This window comes from Chrysochloris asiatica, unplaced genomic scaffold (assembly GCF_000296735.1).
Source record: "Chrysochloris asiatica unplaced genomic scaffold, ChrAsi1.0 scaffold00006, whole genome shotgun sequence".
Classification (NCBI taxonomy): domain Eukaryota; kingdom Metazoa; phylum Chordata; class Mammalia; order Afrosoricida; family Chrysochloridae; genus Chrysochloris; species Chrysochloris asiatica.
In genome coordinates, this window is record NW_006408524.1 from 24,433,372 (window position 1) to 24,444,192 (window position 10,821).

Genomic DNA, 10,821 nt, shown 5'->3' on the forward strand with positions numbered 1-10,821 from the left:
TTTTTTTTTTTTTCTGATTTTGAGTTTTGTTCCACAGTTTTCTCCTACTCTACCAGAAACCTTCCATTGCGATCCCTTTCAGAGCAGTTGATTGTGGTAGATGGGCACCATCTAGTTCTTCTGGTGTCAGTCAGGTACGTGGAGTTTGATGTTCGTGTTTCACAAACTTTTTGCAGCTCTGTCATATTCGGGTGATAGGCAGAATCCACTGGAGGAGGTCTTGACTGTGAATCAATTTGTTGTTTTATTCTCTTAAAGAGTTTAGAGTTGGAGCTCCTGGATATACCTGACACTCTACAGTGTGCGACTCAAAGTACTAGAGTCACCAGTTAGCAAAGGTTGCATAGGGTGTAGTCAAGAAAGGTCAGTGGAGGAAGACCAAGGGAGGCTTGGAGGATGCCTGGCAGAAATGTTGGCCCTTACCAACTGCAACAACAAGGCCTCATTAGTCTTGCTGTCTCACAGGAATCCAGGGTTCAATTTCCCAGTGGGAAGGCAGCCCCTAATTTTAAAGAAACATAAAAAAAAGACACAGAAACCATAGGCAGTGTCCAACTTAAGAAGAAGTCAGTGCCATAGTCTAGTAAAAAGAAGAGGCAAGGACTGGTTTCTTTTCAGTCACAATGCCTAAGTAGGTTAAAACCAGGGTGTATGTTGGCAAAAAAACCAACAACCTAGTTTCAGTTCAAGGACAAACTTTTTTTCTTGAAAGATACTGTTTTTAGCAAAGCGGCAGTTAGGAATTATTTTAGAGACAAAAATTCACAAACAGAATTAAAAAAGGCTGCTGCTGTATTCTGTAGAGTCGGTTCCGATTCACACCACCTTGTATGGGATTTCTGAGGCTGTAAATCTTTATTGGAGCAGAGAGTCTTATCTTTCTCCCATGGAGCAGCTGGTAGTTTCAAACTGCTGACCTTGAGGTTAGCAGCCCAACTCATAACCCACTACCTTACCAGGGCTTCTTTGAATAAATTGTTATTTATATTTCCATGGATGGGTTTGGATTAACTTTATCACTGAATATTTATTGTGTAACAAATGTCCAGAAAATATTAAATAAAGTCCTTCTAGGTCCTAGTGTGGAGTCCTGGTGTTATGCTGTAGGATAAGCACTGGACTACTAACCGAAAGTCGGCAGTTCAAACCCACCAACTACCCCTTGGAAACCCAGCAGAGGGTCACTCTGAGTCAGAACTGACTCTGTGGCCCTTACCAACAGCAACAACAAGGCCTCATTAGTCTTGTTGTCTCACAGGAATCCAGGGTTCAATTTCCCAGTGGGAAGGCAGCCCTAAATTTTAAAGAAACATAATAAGTGGCAATTAGGAACATGGGCATTGGTTTTGACTTCTAGTTCTGGTTACTAGTTATGTGACCCTGGTAAAATTAATAATCTTATTGTGTTTTAATGGTCTTCTCTTAAAATTTAAATAATAATTGTAACTACGTCACAGGGCTGCTGAAGTTTTACTTTAATTAATCCATGTGAAGAATTTATGTAGTGCCTGGCATTTAGAATGTCCTCAAGAAATACTAGCTGTTATCACTATTGTTATTGACTCCTGTTGTCTGAGAAAGTGAATTCACAGGATGTGAGGCTGCTTGGAGAACATAGTTCTACCCTGACACACGTGGGGCACCATGCGTTGGAATCAATTTCACAGCAAGTGTCTTCTAATTAAATAATAATAATAATTTACTGGTAGACTTAGGAGGCTACCACTCATAGGAGGCATATTTGGTAAAGAAATACTCATTTTCAAGAAACGAGTCTTATAAACAGCCTAGAGAAACAAACAAACAAAAACACAGTAGCTCACAGTAAAAATGACAAAGGCAATCTGATTGAATATAAAATCTCAAGAGGATGGGGATATAAACTCAAGGAGCCAGAGAGATCAATTGCTGTGTTGTAAATAGTACCACTATGTAGGTACACTTAGTTGAAAGGCAGACTGCATTTCAGCAGTTAATTATAAAAACCTGTAGGGTAACATTTATTGGTTGCAGGAGGTCTGTTAGAACTAATACCTAAAAAATAACTCCAAGAAGACAGGAACAGGGAGGAAATGTTCCAAAGTCCAATTAACAGTCCTATCCTTGGGGTGGGGAACCATAAATTTAGGAGACTGTATCAATCCCTAAAATAAAAATTTCCTCCCTCCCTCTTTTCTTTCCTTCATTTTGGTTGGTGTGGGAAGGAGGTGGAGATTGGAAGACAGTAAAAGAAAGGAATTGTTTTTCTTGCAGTTACAATGAGGACTTTGCACTCCGTTCTAGTTCCTGGAAACATTGCTAGCATGCCCAGGACTATAAGAGAGCCGGCTTGGAAATGATCCAATTCTTCTGCTTCTTCTTTAGCCACTTGGCAGAGGAAAAAAGGTCAAAGTCAAATGTATTGATTCTGCTACTTAGAGTTAAAGATTGAGTGAACACAACCCTACGCTTTAAATTAATAAATACAATGTAGTTGGGGAGGTGGACACTCTGGGAATCCTATCATACTAACCACTTCTCACTCTCTTTCTTCAAAGGCTGTAAATTTTGCGTTGATGTGTCCCTGGGGAGGGTGGGAGTGGAAAGCCCTAGAACAGTCCCCAAGAGATTCAAATATCCAAATGTGGATATCAAACACTAACATGAGAATGAATAACATGTTTTCTCTTTGACTCATATATATACATATAAACTAACTTTCTGGATTGCAATTTACCTTTATTTCCTGCTTATAAAATGGACGCAAGCTGTAGAATTTTCAGACATTACAGAAATTGCTATGGAGTAGAAAGTGCAAGTTCCTAGTAATTCTATCCTTCAAAGAGGGCAATGTCATCCATTTGTTTTCCTACTATTTTTCGAATTGATGGAGAAACTATTGGGGTAAAATAAAGTTTTTAAATCAAATGAATTTTAAAGTGATTGCATTCATGATAGATCTTACAGTTGAAATAATAATTGTATTTATTTAGTGTTTTTAATATTTAGTGTTTGTAAATAAATACAGTACAAATGCAAATACTAACATTAAGAGATTCACCGTATTATTAAAGTTAAAAATGGGTCCCAGTACTTCTTCTGGAGTCCTGGTGTTGCACTGTAGGACAAACTCTGGACTGCTAACTTCAAGGTCAGCATTTCAAGCCCGCCAACCCTCATCGAAACCGTAAACACAGGGTAAATATAGAATCGACTCGAAGGTACTTACAACAACAACATACTTAGTAAGATTTGGGATTTCTTCGCTTGCCTCGTAATTACAGCAGTTGGTCAAAGTTTTGTCCTTGCCCGCAAAGGGGCGGTTCTTGGGGGGGCGGGTGCTCCGAGGAAATGGTAGTGACTGACAGCCACCGCCCCCCACACTCCCTCTAAGTTTTTGGTAAACAAGAAGATTCCGTTCCTCCAGCCAAAGAAGGAACGGTGGGAGGAGCGCCAGCGTGACCTCAAGGTTGGGTAAGATTTTATTGGTGCATAGTGAAGTCTAGGAGGATCTGGGAGTTTGTATTGGTCAGCTCTCCTGTCCTTAAGGGGATTGATGAACAGTGTCTCGTCGGGCCTGGCCTTTTGGCGTAGCGCTCCTCCCCGCGCGAGTGTGCGCCTGCGGGAGCGGCAAGAGCGCGTGCGCGCGGCCCCACGCCCCAGCAGCGCACACTCTCAGTCAGCCGGCGGGTGGAGTGGCGCGGGAGGTCACACTGGGAGGCGGGGCAGGGGCAGCATGGCAGCCTCCTTTCGGCTCGGAGGAGCAGCCTCCAGCCTCCGGTACTGGAGCCGCTTGCAGCGGCCTGCTGCGGCCGGCCTCTCCGCGGGTAAGGACCTCGCACCTTCTCCCCCGTACCTCCTCCAGCCTCCCGCCTCCCGCTCGGCCAGTGGAAGAGGTGCTTTCCCGGGAGGCGCTGTGGATCGGTCGGGGCTTACAAACAAAATTCTTGGCTGATCCAGGGCCTGGCTGCTTATGCGGCTGCCGCTCACGGGGGGAGTGACCCCCGTGACTTTAGATGAGTAAGGGCTCAGTGTTCTATTTAGGATTTAGAAAGGAACAGGGAAGAGCCGGAGTGAAGGGAGGATTTAGGTCTGGATTCTGCTTCCTTGGAGTTAGGGATCCGAGGACTTTTGGGGTGACCCTGTACGCACCCCAGCTACCCTTGGCCTTTCAGAGCTTCTTGGCTCTGCATTTGCTAACCTTTCAGTGCCCTCGGGCCATAGGGTCTGATTCACTGTGGGTTTCAAAAAGTTGGTGTAAAATGCAGTTAAAAGATAATGTCATTTTCCCACCAACGTATGTTTACCACTTGAGGCTGGTGGAATGTCGATCTACATTGGTGAAAAAGTGAATGCAGCAAATTTGGTCCACCCTTGGCCATCAAGGTGGACTTACCCCTTTTTTTCTGTTACTGTGCCACTTGAAGATGGCACCTCTGTCAAATTATTAATCTAAATAGTTTACTCAACCACAAATATGAGATTGTGGCTTGAATCTCTCTATGGCACTTAACAAAACAATAGGTTCTGACGAAGTGTCTTGGTGTCACAGTGATTAAAGCGCTCAGATGCTACTGAAAGGCTCGAGCAGCCTCTCCTCCAGAAAAAGATGTGGTCACATTCTGGGGCAGCTCTGCTCCGTTCTATAGGGTAACTATGAATCTGAATCAACCAGGTTTGGTGTGACCTACAAATTGGAAAGAACTTGTTGGCACACAAGTAGGGTTTAGAAAGGAGTTCCTTACTCTTTGATTTCATGCTTTTACTATTACACCAGGAGCCCTCATCACTTTGGGTCGGTTGATTTGTGGGGACACTACCAGTTGACTTCCTGTGCAAGTTTGAGAGTTGTAACAGATGCACTGTTTAAATCTTATGCATTGTGACCCTATCGATGCACAACAGAAGGAAACGGTGTCCATCCTGCGCCATCCTCACAGTCTTTGCCATGTTTGAGCCCATTACATTATTGCTGCCACTGTGTCAGTCCATATCGCTGGGAGGTTTCTTTTTCCATGACCCTCTACTTTATCCAACATGATGTCTTTCTCTAGGGATTTCTCCCTCCTGATACCATGTCTAAAGTATGTGAGACAGTCTTGTCACCCCTGCTTCAGAGGAGCATCTTCTAAGACAGATTTGTTCATGCTTCTCCAATGTCATAATTCAAAGGCAACAAATCTTCTTGGGTCTTCCATATTAATCATTTAGCTTTTACATGCATAGGAGGAAGTGATTGAAAATATCCATGACCGTGGGTCAGGTGCACCTTAGTCCTCAAGGTGACATCTTACTTTGAGTTTGAGCTCAAACTCAGGACTAAAAGGCCTTGGTGTTAATTTATTCTAATCTTTGTTTTTAAAAAATAAAGAATTATGATTTGAATTAACAACGCGCTTCTTTGCTTCAGTAAAACCTGTGCAGAAGAATGAATTTCCTCTTGGGTTTAAAATAGCTAGGCTCTATCTGATGTTAGAGAACAGATGTCTGACACAGAATCTTACTAATAAGATACAAACAGAACCTGCCAGACTTCAATGGAGCCACTCTGAGCTATGTAAAAGATGCCTCTCACTTTTAGGTACTTAAAAAAAAAAAAGAAAATGAATCGGCCCGTTTTTGCGGACTAGTAAATATAGTACCGGTTTTCACATGAATGTGTAATTCTCTAAATTCTAATTAGCCAAGGAAGACCTATTTGGTGGTTAGTGGTTTTTAAGGTGGTCTGATGATATTTTAATGACCTTGGTGTACCTTTATAAGTTTATGGGTGCGAGATTCTCAGGCTCTGGCCATCATAATTAATCTGTAAAGTGGGAGAGCTCACTGCACAATACTGGTTAGATTACTTTGGTTTATAATCTTGTTTTTTGGGTTCTTTGACCCAAAGATGTTACAAGAAGATAGATTTATGGTACTATATAAATGTATGACAACATTGAAATGGTTCTTTTGTCGTGGTGTTTTAAAACACTTCCATTGTTTATATGCTGTGAAATTAAAATAGACATTTTTGTTATTTTTACTTCAAAAGTTTTTACTTTTTTTAACGTGAAGTATTAAAAAATAAAAAAAGATACATACAAATTTGAAGCCTAGGAACATAAAGAAAATAAAACCAGGTATCAGTTTTGTTCAAATAACAACATTATTTTAGTGTTGTCAATTTAATATGTTTGAAATGTTTCTATCATGTGAATGGTAACATTATTAGCATCCCCTATAATGTATTATTATTTTTTAAAATAAGACCTAAAAGTTGTAGATTGTTGTTGATGGTAGTGTGCCATAGAGTCGGTTCTGACTCATAGTTACCCTGCATGTGGTTTCGGAGGCTGTAAATCTTTACAGGAGCAGATAGCTTCTTCTTTCTCCTGTGGAACAGCTGGTAATTTTGAACTGCTGACCTTGAGGTTAGCAGCCCGACTCGTAACCACTGTGCTACCAGAGCTCCTTACAGCTTTAGTTGTTGTTGTTAAGTACCATGGAGTCAGTTTCAACTCATAGTGACCCTGCACAGGGTTTCCGAGGCTGTAAATCTTTACGGGAGCAGAATGCCTACTCTTTCTCCTGCGGAACTGCTGGTAGTTTTGAACTGTTGACCTTGAGTTTGGCAGCCTGACTCGTAACCACTGCACTAACGCTACCAGAACTCCTTAGTATGAGGCTGTAAATACAGGATCAGTATGAGTTGGAACTGACTTGAGGGTATACCACCACAACAATAAAGCATCAAAAAGGAAATAGAAAAATAAACAGCATTAGATTATAGTATATATGCTTCTCTGGGTGCCTTATGCCCGACTCCTGCTCTTCCTTCATGATGGTCCTGGGATCTTCTTTCTCTGCTTCTGAGATAGCTGTTTTTAAATCTAGCTGGAGGGCAAAACTAACCAATCCCAGACTTAGACTCCTGTATGCTTTATTTGCATGGTCCTACCCAATCACTTTGTGGGAATTAAGACTTGGAGTAGAAAAGTCATAGTAAGTAAAATTCAAGGCACCACAGTGACCCTGTGCACAACAGAACGAACCACTGGCCCTCCTGCGCCATCTCAGTTGCTTTGTGTGAGTCCATGCTTGCTGCCACTGTGCCAGTCCATCTTGTTTGGGGTCTTCCTCTTTTTCACAAACCCTCCACTTGACCAAGAATCATGTCCTTCTCCAGGGACTAGTATTTCCTGACAACATGCTCAAAGTACAAAGGATACAGGACTATCAAAGGGGCTTATTAAGAAGTTTTAAGAAAATGGAAAATTGCATTGGTGAGAAAAAGGCCAGGAAAGTTATGCTGAGGAATTTTTGCCTGCATCATGGCAGTGCACCTGCTCATTCTTTGAGGATAGCAAGGGCTGTCCTAGGAGAAGTTTGTTGAGAAACCTTACCCGTCTTCCCTATAGCCCCCATCTTGCACCTTCAAACTTACTTTTGTTTCCTAAACTCAAAGAACCTTTAAAAGGAACACAATTAGCATGCTTCTAGGAGGCCCAGACTGCTGTTTTGATATACAGAATTCTTAGGAAGGGCTTGGTACTGGTAGTGTGCCATTGAGTCAGTTCTGACCCATGGCAACCCTGTGTGGTTTCTGAGGCTTTAAATCTATATGGGAGCAGAAAGTCTCATCTCTCTCTACCATGGAGCGGCTGGTGTATTTGAACAGCTAACCTTGTAAGCAGCTCACCAGGTAACTCACTATACCAACCAGGGCTCCTTCAGGGAGGGATTTTGTTGTTAAATGTCATTGGTAAGTTTCCACTCATAACTACTTCATACAGGGTTTCTGAGGAGTGGCTGGTAAGTTTGAACTGCCAACCTTGTGGTTAGCTTTCCAGTGTTTATTCTACAGTGCCACTTCAGGACTCCAGGGACAGGTTGTTGTTAAGTGCCGTGGAGTTGGTTCTGACTCATAGCGATCCTGTATAGGGTTTCTGAGGAGTGGCAGGTGAGTTTGAACCATTGACCCTGTAGTTGAAACTGACCTTGTGCTCTAGTGCTCATCCTACAGTGCCATACCAGGAGTGGTTAGAGAGATGGGAATGCCACCTTTAGAAGTATACAGACCTACAAGGATATTGTGTCATGAAACAGCTTCACATTTTGATACTTTAATTTAATAAATGTTTTTATAATTTTGCAGCAATACTTTCTGACTTCCCCTCATATCTGAAATGTTTACAATCAAGATTGTGGTCATATCAGTTACTTCCCCAGATTTCCTCATGTTTCTTTGCATATGCAAGTATCTTATTTCTGTATTTCACTAGGTATAGGTTTCTATGTTGACCAAACCAAGAACGGACTGCTGTCAAGTTGATTCCAACTCAGGGTGACCCTGTAGGACACAGTAGAACTCTTCCATAGGGTTTCCGAGGCTGTAAATCTTTATGGGAGCAGACAGCCTCATCTTTCTCCTGTGGGTTTGAACCACTGACCTTTCAGTTAGCACACCAGCACTTAACCCCCTGCACGACTAGAGCTTTTTCTAGGTCGACAGTTGTTTCTTGTTTCAGTACTTTAGAGATGTTTCTCCCCTGTCTTCTCACTCAGTTTCCTTCAAGAACTCGACCTTCATCCATACCATTGGTCTTCTGTACCTTTCCGCCCTTCTGGCTGCTTATGAGCATTTGGGTTATCATGTGTCTTGGTGTAATTTTCTTCATGTTTCTTGTGAATGGGGTTCAATGAGCTTCTTAGCTGTGTGGGTCTATGTTGTTTTTGTTAAATGATGTCGAGTCGATTCTGACCCATAGCGACCCTGTATAGGATTTCCAAGGTGCAGTTGGTGAGCTTGAACCACAGACCTTGCAGTTCAAATGACTTGCAGTCTGATGCATTAGCCCACAGTGCCACACCAGGACTATAGTTTTTACCATATTTGGACAATTTTTGGCCATTAGTTATTCATATAATTTTTCAGTTCCCACTTCTTTCTCTCAATGAAGACTCCAGTTACTTGTGTATTAGACTGCTTTAAGTTGTCCCTTAGCTCACTAGTGCCCTTTTCATTTTTTAAATTCTTTTTCTCCGTGTTGTATTTTAGCTAGTTTCTTCTGGTATGTCTTCAAGGTCATTAATCTTTTCTTCTGCCATGTCTTATTTGCTGTTAAATCTGCAGTGTAATTTTCAACTCACACATTGTCGTTATCTCAGTACATTTGATTTGAGTCTTTTTTACATTTTTTGTCTTCATTTTGAACATATGGACTATATTTCTAGTAACTCTTTTAATGATTCTAACATCTGTGTTAGTTTAGGCTTGGTTTCTTTTTGATTTCTAAATGTAGACATTCCTTTGGGCTGTGTCCTTGAGCCTCTTTAGCTCTCCTCTCATTTGATGATTTTATCATCTTCCACGATTTCAGCTCTCACCTTGAAACAGATGGTTACCAAATATATTTCAAACCTTGGTTGTAATACTTCTAACTCTCTCATCTTTCTTTTGGACATTTTTGAGCTCATTGGCAATTCACAGGTAACACTGTTTAAAACCAGTCTCGTTCCTCTTCTTGGTTTCTGTTTTAAGTTATTGATTCCACCATACTCTTGCTAAAATGATTAGATCTTTGATCTTTCCCTGATTTTCAGCTCATAATCTTATCAATAGCATTATTCTTTCACTTCTGTCTTTGAAATATTTTGCATGTTTCTGTTTTTCCACGGCTACTATCCGATATTAACTTTGATCTACAGAATTACTTTTAGATTTATAACCTTGCCTCCAGGGTCCACTGCTATTGGTCATCCACTGTACACTGCTGCCTCATTTCTATTCCTTAAGCATTGCTGTTCTTAGGAGCCATCGAGTCAGTTCCAACTCATAGCAACCCTGTATAGGGTTTCCAAGGAGCAGATGGTGGGTTTGAACCACTGACCTTGTATTTAGCAATCTAGTGCTGATCCTTTGGTGCTACTCCAGGACTCCTTAAGCATAGGTCTCTTCATGCCACTTCTTTTCCCTGAGCTCTTCAGTAACTACCTCTTAACAAAATACAGTCAGTTTGTCTAGCCCACTTGCCAGTTGTCTGTGTTATGGCTGCACTGATTGTTTCCGTTGCAATTTCTTGTTGTTTCCTTTTATGTCCTGTGCCCTTAAGGAGGAGTACGGGTGGCTCTGTAGGATAAGCACTGCGCTGGGAACCACAAGGTCAGTGGTAGAAAGATGAGACTTCCTGCTCCAGCAAAGATTTACAACCTTGAAAACCTCGTACAGGGTCGCTGTGAATCATAACCGGCTCAGTGGCACGTTAACAACAACAACAACAACAACAACATGCCCTTTAGGAAAAATGGAGAGCAGTGGCTACAAGTAGCTACAAGTGGAAAATCTAGTCACACTGGTTGGAGTTGACTCTTGACTTTAATTTAGTAAAAGTTTTGGACTTTGTACTTTAACTCAGTAAACCTCAGTTTTCTCAGTTGAAAGGTGGGTTTAGTGATAAGATAGGAAAACAGCAAGATTTGTAAAGTGCCTAGTGCCATTTATCACTTGCCTTTCATACAGATTTGTGTATACTTGTGCTCATTTGTTTTTTTAGATGTGTTCTCCTTCAGTACTTTCTTTCTATTTAAAATCTTGAATCATCATAGAAATTCCAGGTCAGTTGTCTCCTCCTTCAAGTCACCTAACCAGATGGATTGTCTTTGCCTTTCTTTTGTATCAGCATTGTTTTAGTATTTCTGTGATGATGTCTGTCTTTAACTGGCTTGTATAATTGTTTGTACATATACCGTATTTTTATGTAAATAAGGTACATATATGTTGTTGTTAAGTGCCATCGAGTCGGGTCCGACCCATAGCGACCCTGTACAGGGTTTCCGAGGGTGTAAATCCTTACGGGAGTA

The 10,821-nt window shown here is 41.4% G+C and overlaps 1 protein-coding gene across 1 annotated transcript in view; it reads left to right on the forward strand.

The window, feature by feature from the left end:
- The first annotated feature begins 3,707 nt into the window (after nt 1-3,707).
- HIBADH (3-hydroxyisobutyrate dehydrogenase) overlaps nt 3,708-10,821 on the forward strand; it is a 138,532-nt gene continuing 131,418 nt past the window's right edge. Inside the window, exon 1 of the mRNA XM_006832184.1 lies at nt 3,708-3,806. Coding sequence (XP_006832247.1) covers nt 3,716-3,806 — 91 coding nt within the window. The 5' untranslated portion in view covers nt 3,708-3,715. The remainder of the gene's footprint in view (nt 3,807-10,821) is intronic.